At 40.3% G+C, this 18,907-nt stretch overlaps 1 protein-coding gene across 3 annotated transcripts in view; it reads left to right on the forward strand.

The window, feature by feature from the left end:
* Positions 1–18,907, forward strand: part of Gadl1 (glutamate decarboxylase like 1) — a 172,767-nt gene that overhangs the window by 96,861 nt on the left and 56,999 nt on the right. For all 3 annotated transcript variants that reach the window (XM_008846468.3, XM_029570086.1, XM_029570087.1), the window contains exons 12-13: positions 3,416–3,467; positions 14,139–14,228. In XM_008846468.3, coding sequence (XP_008844690.1) covers positions 3,416–3,467; positions 14,139–14,228 — 142 coding nt within the window. The remainder of the gene's footprint in view (positions 1–3,415; positions 3,468–14,138; positions 14,229–18,907) is intronic.

Raw genomic sequence — 18,907 nt, forward strand, 5'->3', positions numbered from 1 at the left:
AGGAGGGTGTTAGAGCCCCTAGAACTATAACTAAGGATAGTTGTTAGCCACCATGTGAGTGCTGGGAACAGAGCCCAGATCCTCTGCAAGAGAGGTCAGTGCTCTTGACCACTGAGCCATCTCTCCATCCCCCAAAGCAGAGTTTTAACTGACACGATTCTCTTGGTTTTGGGAGGCCTTTCTTCTAGAAGCAGCTCTGGCTAGTGTGACAGGAGTAGTTTAAATTGAGCCCAAAGGTAGAGTAAACTTCAAACACTCATAATCATTCAGACGAGGGTTTTCCCAATTTCGTTCCTCACCTCCATTATATGCATGAGGAAGCTGAGGTGGTCCCAGGAAACCTGAGGGGTTTTCCTAAACTCGAAGTGTTGATCAGAAGCCCATTAGGAAGTTCTAGCCTGAGTGACTCAGGTATCTGAGTAAGCATTGGTCAGAGTCTCAAAACACTGGAGGCTTATGTCAGATGCAACAATAGTTCATGTTATGAGTGTAATCTATTGCCTGTACATCTATGCCTCAGGGGGTGAGATAAGGGGTGATTCTCAAATCTTCCCTTCTGTAGATAGAGGTTGTATATGTCTGTTTTATGCTAGGCTTTACATTTTTCTTCCAAGTTATTTTTAAGGAGTTAGGCAAAGAACTGCACCTATGGAACTTTGCACAGAGGCAGACAAGGAGCAGAGTGAGTCCTAAGCCCCACTGCATTCTCTTTCTGCCTCCCTCAAGTAAACAAGCTTGAACAGTGTGTGAAGCCTCCCTTAACACTTTGCTCTGTGCTCATAGGTGCATGAGAATCATGTGGATGGAGGTTATTTTGCTTTCTTTTTAAAATAGATTTTTATTATTTATCTGTTTACTTATTTACTTAATGTGAATGTATGTGTCTCTGTGAGTGTATAAGCATATCAGGGGAGCATATGTGCCTACGTGTGCACACAGAGGCCACTAGAGGATGTTGGGAGTCCTTTTCTACCCTCAGCCCACTTCTTTGAGGCAAGGTCTCTCCATGAACACTACTAGGATATCAGTTTCTCAGCTAGGCTGCAAGCCAGCAAGCCCCAGTGATCCTCCTGTCTGCCCACCTTGGAGCTGGAGTTCCAGGCATGCACAGGATCGTGCTTATCTTCTTACATGGGTTTTGGGACATGAACTCCAGTCCTCATAGTTGTGTAACAAATGCTCTTAACTGCTGAGACATCTCTCCAACCCCAATTTTAGCTTACCTTTTAAATTAATTAATTAATTAGAGACGGGGTCTCCCTATCGACCCAGCTGGCCTGGAACTTGCTGTGTAGACCTGGCTTGTCTCCATCTCACCAAGATCCATCTTCCTCTGTCTCATGAGTACCAGGATTAAAAGCATGAGTCACCTCCCCTTGCTGAACTTTAAAATATATATATATATATATATGTGTGTGTGTGTATAAAATGAAAAAATTATCAATGTTTCTCAATAGCTTGCTGCTATATATTTTATTTATATGTCCTACACACCCTGGGCCTTGAAAGGAGGTAGAGTCCGCTCATTTTAATAGTTATGTCATATGTGACATTGGGTCATTCAGCAATACTTTATTCTACCATTCTCCATTTCTGGACAGGGACCTTGCTTCTGAGTATTGTGTCGAGAATACACATAGAAAGAGCTTTAGATGTAATAACACATATACACACAAACATATATATAGTACAAATGCTATATTTATCACTCTGTGTATCCTTACTATTAATTTATTTACTAACAGACTATCATAAAAGTGGTTTCCTCAGTCAGAAGAGAGGAGATGGAATTTGTAACAGATTTCTACCACCTTCTCAGTAATCCTGATGTCTTGTTTCCAACACCTTGTGAGGAACATAGTTTAATCCTGCTGTTTCCATTTCTTTGAATACTATTGATCTTAAGCACCTTTTCTGATTCTTATTAATGACAGGAATCTCTTTTTGTTGATGTTTTTCAAGTTAGGTAGTTTGCTAAAGATTCCAAGACTTTGTAGATACTTTATAACATCTCCTGAAAAAATACTCAGGGAAGTGTAGAGCTTCAATCACTTTGTGAATCTCTGTGTGTATTTGTGTTTACAATAGAGCTGCTCAAAATGAAGGATTTGTATTACTACTTAATCATGATAGAATTTTTGTAAGATTTTGCATATTTCAGAGATGATGTCTATATGCAAAGTTATCCTTATGGAAAAACTATATAAATAAATTTGGGGGAAAGGTACTGAATCTTACAAACTAATACATTGTATAATTCTAGAACAGACTATAGAAAATAATGTAATGATTAAAATTTCCCCTTTTCTGTGATTTTTAGAGTTTACTTCCTTTTCTGTGGAAATTCCAAACTAGAAAAACAGATTGCATTTGTTGGGTTTCTCAGGTCATGGGTAAGATTCAAGGACAACAGTTTTTTATGAGGAGGGATTAGCAAGACTTAATTGGGTATATAGAGTTTACTAGCATGGTGGTGGTACCATGGGTATGTGACAAAACTGTTTTGAAGCCAGTTCTTACTGGTGAGTGTGTTGTCTTCTTTGATTCTTCTTTATTGTTGTTGCTGTTGTTGTTCTTGTTGTTGTTGTTGTTGTCGTTGTTGTTATATATTACAGGAAATCTTGGGCAAACATTTTCCTTGCAATTTCTGCACATTTCCTCACATTTGACCCCAAAATCCAGGGTTCAAGCATTGTGAACTCTTTTTAGGCTCATGATCAAATATTAGATTTCAAGGTCAAATACTTGAAGCTTTTTTCAAATGTGGATAAAAACCAAGCTGGAGGAGAAGAGTCAGTCAGTGAAGTTTCACTTTGAATTCCCAAACCATTTTGTTCTTTCTCCGACCATGTCCCTTATCTTGCCATCTGAGCCCTTCCTTTATGGCATGCTGCTGCTCTTGTCACAGATGCTCTATCAACATCTACAACCCCACTTATTTTGGACATGATACTGATTATCGGTCCTCTTTTCCTCTGTTCTAGCTGTGGGAAAGATGATTTTGATCTTAAATTTAAAACACAAGTGAAGATGACGCACAAGAAACTTACTCTCTAATCTAACAAAGCCATCTAAGTATCTATGCCAAACCCCCATGATAGGAAACCCATATGTTCAGAGATGTGGATCAGTCTATTTGGATTTCTTACTAGGGTTAAAAGGTCATGTTAGCCTATGAGATAAACCTCATCTGTATTTCTTTTTACTGAGGTCCAGAGGATAGTCTTAGGCTCAGAAGCATCTCTTTAAATCAGTAGCTCTGCCTGTCCTGTATCCTTGCCTGTACCTCCTAGACCTACACCTCATTTCTACACTAGAAGTAGTAGCTTTGTGTTATGGGAGTCACATTCATGGTGTTTTAGGATTGCAGATTATGAAGGTTACTATTCTAAAACAATGTTATTTTTAATTTTAGGTACCTGGTAGAGGAAATCAAGAAGAGAGAAGGCTTCAAGTTACTGATGGAAGTAAGTAATTGTGGAATTGTGCATCTGATTTTGTCAGTCAACAGTGACGAAGGTGGTAATTTTTTAATCTGTTATATTTCGTTGGTTTTTGTGTTGCAGGCTTGAGAAACAAGTCATTAGCTTAATTCATAAAGTCCATTATGCTAATTTACTGTATTAGTGAGTAGGTTTTTTTTTTTTCCCTTTGTTGGATTCACAGGGAATGTACTTGCCTTTAAGTGTTGAAAATTAAAATGTTCAATAATAATTACCAGGGATAATGCTGAATAAATTATGACCTCTATCTTGATATATAAATCGCATAATGATTGTACTGCAAATTCACAACTGCAGCGTATTGCTGCAGAATCAATTAAAGGAATGTAAAGTATGCATACACTTTCTCTTTTTATGAAATAATGAGAGCATATTAGCTTTGGAGCAATGGGAAAATAAGCTATTTTGTTGTAGATGTTGGACTGTTTGCTGTGGATTAGAAACCAGGTGGTTCCAAAGATGAAAAATGTTTTTTCTAAAATATCCAGTAAGAAAATGGGAAGGACCCTGTTTGTGTGCATGGGTATGTCTGTGTGTGTGGTACATCTGTGTGTGTGTGTGTGTGTGTGAGTTTTCTGTGTGATTCATGTATGTGAGTGGGTGCATGCATAGGTGGAAGCCATAGCAAGACACTGGGTACCTTCCCCTATCACTCTCTACCTTATTCCCCTGAGACAGGGTCTCTTGCAGAACTACAAGCTCAACTTTTCAGCTAGGCTGTCTGGCTATAAAGCTCTCAGAATCTACTTGATCCTGCCCTGCAATGCTGGGGTTACAGGCATGTGCAGCCACACCTGGCATTTTGCCTGAGTGCTAGGGTTGAATGCCTCATGTTTGCTGAGCAAGTGCTTTTTGCCTCATCTCCCTAGTCCCCAAAGCCTGCTTCATTCTAGATTAAAAAGAAATACGTATGTGTGTGTTGGGGGGGTGGGTGGAGGTCCGTGAGGTATATGAAGAGGAATGGAGCTGCCTGTGGAGGTCAGAAGGTGATAGCAAGAGATTCCCCTGGAACTGGAGTTTTAGGCTGTTTGACATGGGTGTTGGGAAGAGAACTTGGGTCCTCTGCAAGAGCAGTATACGCTCTTAATCAATGAGCCGTCTCTCCAGTCCCTATTTCATTCTGACTTTTAAAAATGAGAAAGTATAAGGTTGCCTCAGACTTTGTGATATCATATATCTTAGAGCAGTTTTTAACCTAATGTAAAACCACTTAGCAATTACATCGTAGGCACTTGTACTATGTATAAGAAGCCTGACTAATCTTTGCTCATCTTTAATTCAACAAGATAACGTGGGACACTAGCATGTGCCAGCACAGTTGTTGCCTGTGGAGATATCTGAAGCAAAGAGAGGTTCCCTGCTCTGTGGTGCTTACATTCCAACAGGAATTAAAAAGGAATAAATGAACAAGTTGACATAGCAGAAAATTCAGGAAGTGAGCCTTCACAAAAGAAAGAGAAAAAGGCACACAAGACATAATCTAGTATGAACATAAAGTTATCAATGTGGTAACTGATGTAATGGAAATATTAGTAACTAGGGCTGGGGAGAAAACTCAGTCTGTAAATGCTTGCCTTCCAAGCACAAAGACCTGAGTTCAACCCCATAACGTACATTTTAAAATAGTAGGTTTGTTGGTGAGTGCTTGCGATCCCAGCTCTGAGGAAGCAGAGATAGGCAGATCCCTGGCTTGATGACCAGCTACCTTAGTTTACTTGGTGGGTTCTAGGCCAAGAGAGAGCCTGTCTCACAAAACAAGGTGGACAATATCTAAGGAGTGACAGATAAGGTTGGCCTCTGACCTCTACACACATGTACATATACAAGTGTACACAAAGAAATTCTGAAATGAGTGCTAGGACTTGCTTGGTTCGGCTAGTCAAGGTGACAATTCTTAAGCTTAGCTTTGAGCTGAGGGATGTTCCACTGGAAGCCACAGATGTTGGAGGAAGAGGCCTGAGAGGCAGAGTCACAGTGCTATGCTTTTAATCCCAGGGGAGGTATCAAGGTATCTTCAACAAGAAGGCCTGCAATTGGTGATGGGGTTGGAGAGGGGCAGAGACGTCATCAGCAGAGTCAATTAGATCAAAGTAAAGTGTTGACTTATCAAGTGCAGTTACTGGAGTGGTTTTAAGAAGATGAGTCAAATTTTAAAGGATACTACTAGAGGACATGAGACGAGAGGTATGTGTAGGGACAGGGAGTTAGGGGACAAGGAAGAGTAAAGGAAACACAGGGAGAGCGAGGCAGCGGCCCAAGTGGGGCACAGTGATGATCCCCAGGCAAGTGTGGGAAATGCTGCTGAGAGAATACAGAGCCTGATTCTCCCACAACCACTGACAAGGAAGGCATCCCTCGAGAATGTTCTAGAACTCCAGGGTTCCTGAAAGCTGCAGATGTAGAGGAATATGCACAGCCACCATGAAACAAGTTTCTAGTAATACTGTAAAGAACCAAGAGAGTAAATTTAGAATCTGGAACATGCTTTGAGATGGGGAACCTGGTTCTTCAGCAGGTGAGTGACATCAAGACATGTTGAAACTTCTTTTAGTGTTCAGAGAATCTTAAGAGGAGTATCAGCCACATGTAGCCTTCAGAACTAGTTGGAATCCCAATCTGAACAAGTCAACTATAAAAAGTAAGTTTTAGAATAGCTAGGAGATTCTCAACAGGGAAATTTAGCTATTTAATAAGAAGTTATCGATAATTTTGTTAGCCATGACAGTACTGTAAGAACTGCATTAGAATGTCTGCTCTCTTGATTTTTTTAACTTTCTTTTGTTAACTTTTTTAGTTATTATACAAAGTAATGGGTTTCATTGTGACCTTTTAATACATATTCTTTAGTATGGCTGTTCTGAGTCACTCTTCCCATCCTCTCCTCTTCCCTTCCTCTCTCTTGATGGTCCCCTCCCTCCCATACAGCCAGCCCCTCCTGTTTTTTTTTTTTTTTTCCATCACATATCCTCCATTACTCTATCTTGGTGACCTCTCCTCCCCTTCTGTCCTAGTTTGCTTGTTACTGTGATAAACACCACGACCAAAAGAAACTTGGAAGAAAAGGGTTTATTTGGCTTACAGCTCACAGTCCATCATCAAGGGAAGTCAATTCAGGAACTCAAGACAGGAAGCTTGAGACAGGAGCTGAAGCAGAACATGGAGGAATGATGCTTACTGGCTTGCTCAGCTACCTTTCTTTATAGCCCAGGCCCACCCTCCCAGGGTGGCACTGCCTGCAGTGGGCTGGGCTCTCCTACATCAATTAACAGTTGAAAAAATGCCTCACAGACGTGCCCCCAGGCTGTTCTGGTGGGAGAAATTCCTCAACTGAGGTTCCCTCTTCCCAGGTATGTCAGGTTGAGAACAAGATTAGTCATCACCCTTTAGATCTCTTCTCCTCTCACAGTCCCTTTTCTACTTTCATGGCACACATATATGTGTATGTATCATATTATATTTTAACATTTAATTATATAAATGTATTTAATTGTGTCCCACATATGAAAGAAAGTGTTGGAAACCTATGTTTCTGAGTCTGGCTTATTTCACTTACCATAATGATTTCTAGTTCTATCCATTTTTGTGCAAATGTCATCATTTCATTCTGCTTTACAGATGAATGCAATTCCATTGTGTGAGCGTACCTCATCTTCTTTGGATTGCTAGGCTGGCTCCGTATCTTGAGCTGAGTATCTGTACATATACAAGAAAAGCAACAGTTGCATTGTTGGCTTAAGTTGAGTTTGAGTCATATTTGATGTCTGAGTCTGGATTGCCTCTTTATTTTCCCAAATTTGAGTTGCCTCATTTTCTGTGGCAATGAGACCTACAGCACTTTTGGAAATGTGTGTACCTTGGATGCATGGACTGTTGATAGGAGTGAGAGTAAAACTGTTGAGGAAAACGGAAGAGACTTTCGAAGTTATAGGCAACGTCTTCCTAAAGGCTTAGACAAAACAAAGGAGGAGACTTTTAGCACCATCTTTAGAGAATTATATTCATATCGTTGTGAGGAAAGTTAGGTTTTAATTATTAGGCAGCCTTTGGCCCTGGATATTTTTTAAACTTTATTATTTTTTTTTAATTAAATGTATTTTTCTTTTATTTGTATGACTGCTTTGTCTAGAGACATGTAAATGCACCACATGCACACAATTCCTGTAGAGGTCAGAAGAAGGCATCGTATCTCTGAGAACTAGAGTTACGGTGAACTTGAGTCCTCTGCAAGAGCAGTCAATGCTCTTAACACCTGATCCATCTCTCCAGCTCTGTCTATGCATGTTCTTTCCCTACAGGAACCAGCTGGCTCCTGCAGTGAAGGTGGCTTCCTATCTAACCTGCCAGAATTTCTACTATAAAATTTGAGTTTTTGTTTTCATTACTGGCTCTGAGGATTGATTTGCAACCACACACAGGCACAACAAACTCCATCACTGAGCTGCAGCCCAGCCCCTGATGTAAATAATTTTATATGTGATTAGCATTAACCTCTTCTCCCTTGGTTTTGTGTCAAGAAATAAAGTAGAATTAGAATTAGAACTGGAATTTCACATGTAAATGCCAAGATAGTGGGGGGGGGGAGGGAGAGAGAGAGACATAACAGTAAGAATATTGAGTACAACACTGAAAATTGTAAATGAACACAATAAAACAAAGTACCCGATACTTGAATATCTTTTCTGAAAAGAGCGAAAGTAACGCCTATCTTCTTGAAGATGATTGAAAGTCATCTTTCAAATGAATTCCGCATTATTCATAGTTTCCCGAAAATCATAACTCTGTTATTTTTTCTGTTTGGGGTCTAACTCTGATAGTTATTTTCCTAGAGGTATAGTACTACTTAGATTATCATTCACACACTTCATTTTGTTCTTGTGGACAAGTGTGAATTATTCACTGTTTTGTTTTCCTTTTCCTGAGTTCTACATTAGGAAGTGTTATTGGGATTCATAGACTTTCAGACTCATGAAGAATCTTTAAGGGCATCTAATTGACCTCCTGTGCTTAGCAGGAAGCCTCACCAGCCCCAGTAACAGATGCCAACCTGTGCATGCACAACTTCCTGTTGTAAAGAGTTGACTGGTTCATCCCTCTTCTGGGTAACTCTGACTGCTCATGTTTAGCCATTAAAGCTCACACTTATCTTATATCACTTATCTCATTAGATAGCTTTATGAGATCACAACAGCCTCTTCCTTGCTAAAATCTAGCACATCACAGTCAATTCTTGGATTTCTGTGATAGTTTACACAGTTACCCCCTGCATCTTGAAATTCTCTCTTGTCATAGTTGCTTTGAACTACTTCCCTCATTCTTTTCTCCATGTGGTTTTTTTCTTCTTAGACTCTGTGTGAAGGTATCTTTATTCAAATACCCTTTTGAATATTCTCTACTGTTGTGCTGGACCCTTTCTTCTGTTCTAAAGAATGCTTAGTATCTAATTCTGCTATCGATTTTCATACTATTTGACTCCATCTTTGACATGTTCTTTTTTGCATATGGTTATCCTGTACTTTCACCTAAAGTCCACAGGCCTCTCACTGAAGCTGAAGTTTAGCCATTCTTTTTCTTGCCAAAAGTCTATGTTCTTATTTGAGTTATTAGAACCATGATTATTCCAAGCAAAACTCTTGATGTCACTTTTCTCTGTTTCCTTTTCTTTCTCTTTACCTGTTTAGTCTTCTTTCCCAAAGCTGCCATCTTGGTTCAGGAGCCCATCGCTCCTCAGGTTGGCAATCTTCCACTTCTAGTCTAAGACCTCTTCAACCCACCTCCTTCACAATGCAGCTTGAATGTCTTTTCTGAAATGAAAGTTGTAGCTAGGGTACCGTTGTACTGTGACTCTGCACTGCCTCTAACCAAGTCAAGACCCCCTCCCCAAGCACGGCACATGAATACCCACTGTAAAACAAACTTCATTTCCATTTCTCACTGCTCTCTATTAAACTCTGCCTTCTACCATTCCCATGATTTTCCAGTCCTCTGAAGATACTGACTTCCACTAGTCCACTATGCATTTACCAGAGATATTTATTATATTATGAGAATCTTCTAATTGATAATGCTCATCCATTGCATGTTGGTCACTTCACCCTGATCCTTTACAAGTCTCTCAGTTTCTGGGCTCAAGTATATTGCAAAAGTCATTTTCTTATCGTAATGTCTACTCCAGGATTTATGACAGAAAATTCTGCTTATGATGGTGAACACTTTGGTTGGTCTTCTTTAAATACCCTATAGATTTTAGAATTCCCCTTCATATATACTACCCAGAATGAACATAGTGATATGTTCTAGCTAATATAGATTTTAAGTGAAGCTCTTCGTTCACTTGAAAAGGACATCTCTGTCTACCAGGATGACCCCAAGGAATAGTCATTAACCTCACAGAGTGCCTGCTGTGTGGCAGATATGGTTCCAAACACTGGAAACAAATTCTCTTTTTGTTCATCCAGCCAGTCCTGTGGTGCAGACAAATCATCCTCCACAGTACAGTTTAGGAAGTAGAGACCCAGAACATGTGGCATTTGTTCAAGCCAAGACCTGGCTGAGGGACTGGGAAAATGGTTCAGTCAGTAACATGCTTAATAAACAAGCAAATAGATCTGAGTTTGAATCTCAGAATCCACGCAAAAAAAGTTGGATCCGGTGGTGCATATTGTAATCTGAGCACTGGAGAGAAGTAGACAGATGGATCCCTGGGACTTACTGGCCAGTAAACCTAGACTACTTGGTGAGCTCCAGGCCAGTGAGAGACCTTGTCTCAAACAAAAAGTGGAAGGTGCCTGAGGAATGACTTTGATCTCTGGAGTGCACACACACACACACACACACACACACACACACACATACACACACACACACACCAACATACAAGACCTAGTGAGTTTGGAATTCCAATCCATATTATTGAGGATCCAAACCCTAGATTTTATACCTGCTGCCATCACTAAATGTTTTCAGTACTACAATCTTGATTTTAAAACCAAAGAACATGAAGTCGTTAAAAATCTACCATACCTTGGGGCTGGAGAGATGGTTCAGCTGTTATGAACACTGCTCTTGCAGAAGACCTGGGTTCAAATCCCATCACCTACATGGAAGCTAAAAACTGTTACTCTAGTTCCAGGGGATCTGACGCCCTCTTCTGACCTCCTCAGGCATTGCATGACACAGGTTCACTTACATACATGCAGGCATAACACTCATACACAGAAAAGTCAATCAATAAATAATTAAAAAATATACCACAACAGTTTTCCTTTATTCTATAGTTATATGATTGAATATTTGAATCTATGTGCTAAGAGTCTGCACTTACATTTATTAAGACACATCATACTATATCTTTTGGATTACTGCTACTCTGATCTACTGATATTATAAAAAGCAGGGATGACTTTGTTGTATACAAAGCAGACTATTGATAACTCTTGGTGGTCACTAAATGTATTTGCCAATGACCTTTCTTAGAATTGGCATCAACTTATCTATATTTCCTTCTGTTTGAAAATCAGAATAGATTTGTTGGTATCTTTAATGTCATCTAAAAGATTATGACAATGTACTTGTTTCTAGGGCTTTTTTTGTACTCTCCACCAGACACTGTTTTCTTTTTATGTCTTCTACATTTTATGGTTTTTAGAGCACATTGACTGAGTGTGTTCCCAATGTGCCCAAAGGTCACACTTCCAGATATAAAGGGGATTAAAAGAAAGTGGTGTCTGCATGACTGTGCTCTGAAAATAGTTATTACTGCTTTGAAGCCTCTTACAGAAGTCATTGTATGAAATACAAGCTACAGAGTGAAAGAAGTAGGAAAAGAGAACTCAAGTATGTAATATGTTCTTTATGAACATCCAAAGACTTTTTTCAAGTGAGTCAGTTTGGAAATGACTAACATGAATTTATACAACCAAATGGAAAATCAAATTTCCTCCGCTAAAGTGTCAGAAGGGCTTTAAACTCTATCAAATGCCATAGCACTGCACCAGGCCGTTCAAGGGGAGAGCACTTGGGCAAAAGGAAGTCACAGATATGTGATTATCGAAATATATGAACAGACAGAAACTTACACAAGGCAATAAACTTAAAAGGCCTAGGGCCTAACTTGAGACATAAAGGGTCTGCCATGGCAGATAAAGCTGTTGTGAAATCTTTTGTAATATTCTCATGCAAATGAAAATGACTTAAAATTGTTGATGTATTAGGGTCCATCTAGAAACTGGAAAAAAATGCCCAGTTACATGAAATTGGAAAGATAGATTGATAAATAGAAAACAAATGGATAGATAGATAGATAATAGATGGGGATGATGATGGATAGACGGATAATAGATAGATGATGATAGATGACAGATATTGTTGTATATATATATACATATGTGCAAACAGAAATCTATCCATATTCACACACACTGTACATATGTATATAAAATTATTAATAGAGACCCAGAGACATGAGAGATTGTATTATAAGAAAGAGAACCCTAAAATCATAGAGAAAGAGCTGACATACAGAATCACCATCTTTTCTCCTGAAGATGAGGCCACTTCCTCGCTGGAATGAGAGCCAGATCTCTTTGGAAAGAGTGTGGCTATGGCTGACAGGATGGCGGGAAATTCACTGAGATGTCACTTGGACAAGATTCTCTAGAACCCTATCTCTTTTGTCCTGAGGGAAGCTGTCTTCCTGGAGAAGCCATAGCTTGGCCGTGGCTGCAGGCTACCCACAGGGGACGCCAGAGCAGTCATGCAGGCAAGGTGCCGGGCTGGTACTCCCCATACCTAGAAACTGCCTAGAAAGCATATGTTAGAAAACAGAGCTGTCAGTTTCCTGAGATGCCCCTAAGGCAGTGTCTATTTGCATCTGGACACACACAGCTATTGAAAAAGAACCTCAGATTTGCTCTGGCCCCATGGGTACATACCACATCAGGAAGAATGACCTCTTTTCTTTTAAACATTTCTCTAGCACCCACCAAAAACAAAGCACAAAAGCAGACTAGGCAACATGATTTCAGAGCATCATAAAAGTGTAGAATTAGAGCTGAAAGCCAATACATGTGTAACTGACATTAGTGGTATGGGGGGGTGGCATTTTGATTTAAAGACAGATTCTCAGGGCTGGAGAGATGGCTCAGCTGTTCAGATGGCTAGGTACTCTTACAGAGAACCCAGGTTCAGTTCCCATCACCCACATGGTAACTAACAACCATCTGTAACTCTACTTCCAGAAATCCAATGCCCTTTTCTGACCTTGACAGGCATTGCACACATGACACACGTGCATGCAGGCAAAACATTCATATACATAAAAATAAAAAAATTAAAGACAGATTCCTAAAATTCAGTGACAGCAAACTATATTTTTCTTCCACTTTCTAATTGTGATAGCTACTCTATTTTAAAAAGATTTATTCTTTAAGGATGCTCAAAGGATTTGGAAGCTCAGCACATTCTATCTAGAGAAACCGAATCAATTATAAATCAGAAATCCAAAGGTAAATCGTATAGATTTTATTTTATAAAATTATGTTAGTCTCATGATAAATGTTTGTGAAAATTGAATTAAATAACACAGGACTTCAGTTTTTTAACTACTCTGTAGTTTAAAGATCTGTAGCTCTTTCTTTATTAAATCCAGTGAGAAGGCTAGTGGACTGAGAAGTTAAGAAGTTATCTTGTAGATCTGGACATGTTCCTGGGCGCTCATTGCTGATTTAGAATTCAGTGGCATCAGAACCCTGTATAGTACCAATCTTGAGCTGAGACAGGAGAGGATAGCTATTCCTTCTTTCTGAAGTACTGGAAGCATTATAGTGGGACTGCAGCACCGTCCTGAGGGCTACTGAGAACTGTGAACACATTATTATCTACAAACCGTATTTGTAGTGGGAAACAATCAGAAACATTTCAAATCCTGTCAGCGCTAAGCAGTCAGTGAGAAAGGTGGGTATTGTCAGCAGTTGTTCCTGCGTGCCATGACCTGTGGCTCACTTGTGAATCCACCCCATAATATACCCACTGCTGGTCATCAAGTACAATCTTCTGATGGCTTTGGCATGGTATAGCGTACATTATGCTTCAGTGATGAAAGAGATTTGTGTGTTAATGGCTGGGATATAGCCTGTTCTAGAATATGTGTTTGTGTGTGTGTGTGTGTGTGTGTGTGTGTGTGTGTGTGTGTTTGTGTTTGTATGTATTGAATCCAGGTCCTTGAGTATGTTAAGCAGGTGCTTTCTGGTTGAACTGTACAGCCCTGGCCAGAGTTCAGAGTTGTAGAGGGAGGAACCAAGGTGTTTAAGTATTTGTTCATTTGGCATTAACTGTTGGACAGCTCTGTCTTGGGTCAGCTCCTGAATTTTTCTTTCCTAATCTGGACCCACCCTCTATGTAGAGGAAAGAGAAGGCTCTAGGTAGAAAAATCAAGAAACAGAATTCAAAATTCCAGTAAATGTTGCCAGAATTCAAGCAGAATGGCTGCCGACTCCGTAAGAGTCTCACTGTGTTATAAAAGTTATACACACATGATAACTCTTCAAGAGACAGCCTAGAGTTTAAGAAGTGTTTGTTTAATTGCATGATAAGATGAATATTAAGGTAATAAAACATTTACTTTTTTAAAATCCTCAGCCTGAATATGCCAATATTTGCTTTTGGTACATTCCACCGAGCCTCAGAGAGATGGAAGAAGGACCTGAGTTCTGGGAAAAGCTTAGTTTGGTGAGTAACGAGAAGATTGTATTCTTCCTTTTGATGAGATAGATTCAATGCCCTCACCTACTGATTCTGCGGAAAACTCAATGCACAAGAGCCTCTTGAAGACTTGGTAGGAGGCTCTCCATACTAGGTTAGAAACTGATGACATGCCAAAAGTTGTAAACTATGTTTGCATCTATCAAATTAACACATCCTGATTCATACACACACATGCAAAATCAACTGTGCTGTGTACAAGATAATTGTAGACTTTATTAGAAGTTCTGACTCCCAATGCACTTTAGAAAATGTGAGCTGATCATAGAGCTCAGTTACAGATGTATGATGAAAAGCTGTGGGTTTCCATTCTATAGACACATTGCCATCAGCATTCTATCACCTCCCTTAAAAATACATGTAAAACCCTCAATCAGATGCTGTTTTGGGGGTATCTAAGTTCTTGTGTTATTTTTTAAAAAATATTTTATTATTTTTATTTTTTATGTGTATGAGTATATTGCCAGCATGTATGTTAAGTGCACTCATGTCCTGCAATGCCTGCAGCGGTCAAAAGAAGGTGTCCAGTCCCCTGGAACTGGAGTTACAGACAGTTGTTAGCTGCCATGTGGGTGCTGGGAGCCAATCCCAGGTTTTCTACAAGAACAGCTCATGCTCTTAACTACTGAGCTCTGTCACCAGTCTCCGGTTCTTGTGTTCTCGAAGGAAATAATTCAACCAAGAGAAATAGACAGTTTAAGCAGACATGTATTTAGCATAGCAAAGCAAACACTCCAAAGGGAGATTGGACTTGGCTGCCCCAAGGCAGCAAGGGATGGGGAAGGGGGGAAAGCCGGGTAAATTCTCTGTTGTGGATTTTAGAGATTTTTTATGAATATTTATGAGATTGTTGGCGTGTTCATGGGGTAAAGGGACCCTTTTGCCCTTCCAAATCACGAGGGACTAGATCTCCCTTTTTACAGTATTTTTTTCCCATGATCCCCTAAAACCCACAAAGTCAGGGAGCATCAAAGCCACGGTGCAAGGGATATTGTAATGGTGTCAGTTCTTTTGAGGATGCAGACTTTCATTAGCACACTGCTGTGGAAAATGCCATGAAACCTTAGTTCTTTTGTCATAGGAACAACCTAACTACAGCTCAAGATTATTTAACTGCACAGTTGCATTCTGACCATCATCAGACACAGCTGCTAGATCCATCTGCAGTTTTCCTCTGTCACCTCACATCTAACTCCTTGCCTATCCAGCATCAATACCCAATGTGCAACATTCTAGCCTGTTCACCATAAAAAGCCTGCATCATACTTCCAAGAGTCTTGCAGGACAAAAAGGGTTCCAAGCACAGGTTTGAGCTGATCACTAGACAATACAAAATGTTCTTAAAAGTATCAAGATATAGTTCAGTGGTAAATCCCTTACCTAACATTGCCTAGCAGGTGTGAGGCCGAGTTCAACTGAAAACAAAAAAGACTTCATGCACAGTGGTGAGGGCTGACAACCTGAAGAAGGAGCCCCAGGTCCCAGGGACAGCTTATATTTCTTCCATACCTTGCCCAGCCTGGCTCTGCCAATTACAATCCTGCCTCTGATTCAGCTTTCTAAGAACTATGAAGTCTCGATTGTCAATGTTCCCTGTTACTGCTTCCTATTGTATGAACATAATGTGTACTGAAAATGAACTTGGGAGTTCTAGCTGGGTGCATCAGGAGAGTCCTTGATGGGTTGGGGCCATTAAAGTTCTGCAATCCCTTCTTGAGTATTCCCTCCCAAGGTAAGCAGAGAAGGCTCCATATCCAAGTTCATAAAAGCTCTGACTTGCAATTCCCTTCCTCCTCTCAATGGAGAAAACAGCAATTATTTAAATAGCTTTTTATAGTTGATAGCCCTTCAACTTGCCCTTTGAAGGAATGAAAAAACTTACCAGTCAGACAGCAGGAAACATTTACTGAGGGCTACATATATCATACATATAATGGAGACATAATTGTCAAAAAAAAATGTGGTCTATGCCCTTGAGAAGTTTGTGTCCAGGGCTCTAATGAGTAAAGAGACAGACACCAGCACTGAAGATAGACCCTGTTTGCAGTGAAAGTGGACAGGATGAACCTCTGTCTCGGAGTGGAACATGGGAGCTGAGTCTTGAACAAAAAAGGGGTGCAGTGAGGAAACCTCTAGAAAGAAGTAGATCTGAAGAAGGTTAAAAGCGTGAAGGCCCAAAGCATCAAGAGAAAGGGGCACGATTCAAAGACCCCAGGGCAGGAAAGGACAGTGATAGAAGAGAGATGAGACTGGCTGGCATAGACAAAGCATGTAGCCTAGCTTTTGAGACACAGAGCTTAGAATGTTGTCCATAACCAAATTAAGATGAAAAAAGCATTGCACTGCCTATGGGCCATGGCCTCCTGTGGACTTATCTGATGCCTGACCTCTGAGCCTCAGGTTATTTCCATTCATAGAACACACTTAAGCCTCCTGCACTGTAACACACCAGATAATCAATATATAAATATTGTATTTCCCATCAAAGCTGAGATCAGGGAGTATGATAATTAATTTCAGCTGTTACCGTGATTGAATTTAGAAACAGCCAGGGCATTGAAGAGGCACTCCTTTGGGTTTGTAGATGAGTTCATTTCTACAGAGGTTTACGTCAGGAGGGAAGACCCTGAATATGGGCAGCATCATTCCATGGGCTAGTTTTCCAGATTGAGAAAAAAGGAACAAGTGAGCTGAGTCCCACTCATCTGTCTCTACTTCCTGACTGTGGATGCAGTGTGACCAGCTGCTGCAAGTTCCTGCTGTCTTGCTTTCCCCACCATGATGGACTATACTCTCAAACTGTGAGCCAAAAGAAACCCTCCCCCATTTAAGTTGTTTCTTGTCAGGTATTTGGACAGAGTCACTAGAACATAATGTAGGAAACAAACAATAGAGGCGGTGGTGTTACATGTGTCTAGGCTTAGCCACACCTTCCCTTCCCACTTTCGCAAGTTCCCATAGGCCTTGAGCTCTGTCTTGGATTTTGGTCACATAAGGTCAATAGGAAAGTGCTTGAGAATACATTTCAGCTCGTAAGTAAGTCATAAAGGAAACAGGAACTAGCAGGGTGGGAACTTAACTGAGGATTAGGGGGAAGTTTTTCACTTGATGAGGGCCTGGAGAGAAACTGCTTCAAGTTAAGAAAGATGGTTGCTATTTTTCTCACAGAGCTAAGTGTCACTTTTTGATTGATAAGAAAGGCCCCAGAAATGCTGTATCAGCATTTCACTGACTCCGTGTCCCAGCACGGACGACCAAGATAACTAGGTAATTTCATGGTATGTGGGGTTATTTCTGACTTGCTTCACCCTTACTTTCTACTCTTTAGAAGATGAAAAACCAAGGATGGCTATATAAGTTAAAATCAGAGAATTCACCTGGTGTTCTGGTACGCACCTTTGATCCCGTACTTTGGAGGCAGAGACAGGTGGATCTCTGAGAGAACAAGGCCAGCCTGGTCTTCGTAGAAAATTCCAAGTCAGCTGGAGCTACAGGAAGATCCTGTCTCAAAAGCAGCATCAATAACAACAAAAATCAGATAATTCAGATATTCTGTGCTTTTCGCCATCACTGGAAATCAAATACACGTTAAAGATATTCTCTTTTACACTCAACAATTGCCAACATTCATTTTATGATGGCTGATAGCTTTCATCACCTATGTTTGCATCTTGGAAATCTGATGCCTTCTTCTGGTGTTTGCAGACACTGCATGTACATCATACACATACAGAGAGAGAAAGAGAGAGAGAGAGAGAGAGAGAGAGAGAGAGAGAGAGAGAGAGAGAGAGAGAGAGAGAGAGAGAGAGAGAGAGAAGTACTTTTCTGCTGTTTAGAATGTCAATTCCCCGGGCTTAATATCTACCATTTTGCCCTGATTGCTTCTGATTAGTGAAAGTATTTGCTACCCACCAATTATTGAGAGGCCTCAGGTTCTCATCATCCTAGTATTCTCCCTCTGTCAGTGTCTGCAGATGAATTTACAAAGGGGGAAGCAAGGCATACTTATCTATCAACAATAGATCTATTGTTTATCTATGTTGTTTTGTGCTTACTGTAGTGTGAGAACACAAGTGTGTGGGTTATAACCTGGAGTGCACTCAAGGCATGCACTAATTTATTTCTGGATTTATCTTGGATGGGAACTACAAACAAATAAATAAGTTGGATAAGGCCTTTCCCCCCCACTGGATTCATAGTAGCTAGGGTGAGCCTCCAAATTTCAGAATCACTGATATGATGAGACTCTCCTTAGCGGTTGAAGGGGAAAGGGATTATTTGAAAATGAATCTGGGTGTCACAGTGTGTGTGTGTGTGTGTGTGTGTGTGTGTGTGTGTGTGTGTGCGTGTGAGTTTGCGTGCACGCTTGCAAGCATGTGTGACTGTTTCTGAGAACACAGGAATGTGACAGCTATTCTGTGACACTGTACTGAGTCTCTAGGTTACGGTGACTTCCCTTTTCAGGTATCTTCTGTAAATGACTTCCTTTCTGATTCTTGAGCTTGTGTGCACGCTTGCAAGCATGTGTGACTATTTCTGAGAACACAGGAATGTGACAGCTATTCTGTGACACTGTATTGAGTCTCTAGGTTACAGTGACTTCCCTTTTCAGGTATCTTCTGTAAATGACTTCCTTTCTGATTCTT

The sequence above is a fragment of the Nannospalax galili genome, unplaced genomic scaffold (assembly GCF_000622305.1).
Source record: "Nannospalax galili isolate Female #2095 unplaced genomic scaffold, S.galili_v1.0 scaffold542, whole genome shotgun sequence".
Taxonomy (NCBI): Eukaryota; Metazoa; Chordata; class Mammalia; order Rodentia; family Spalacidae; genus Nannospalax; species Nannospalax galili.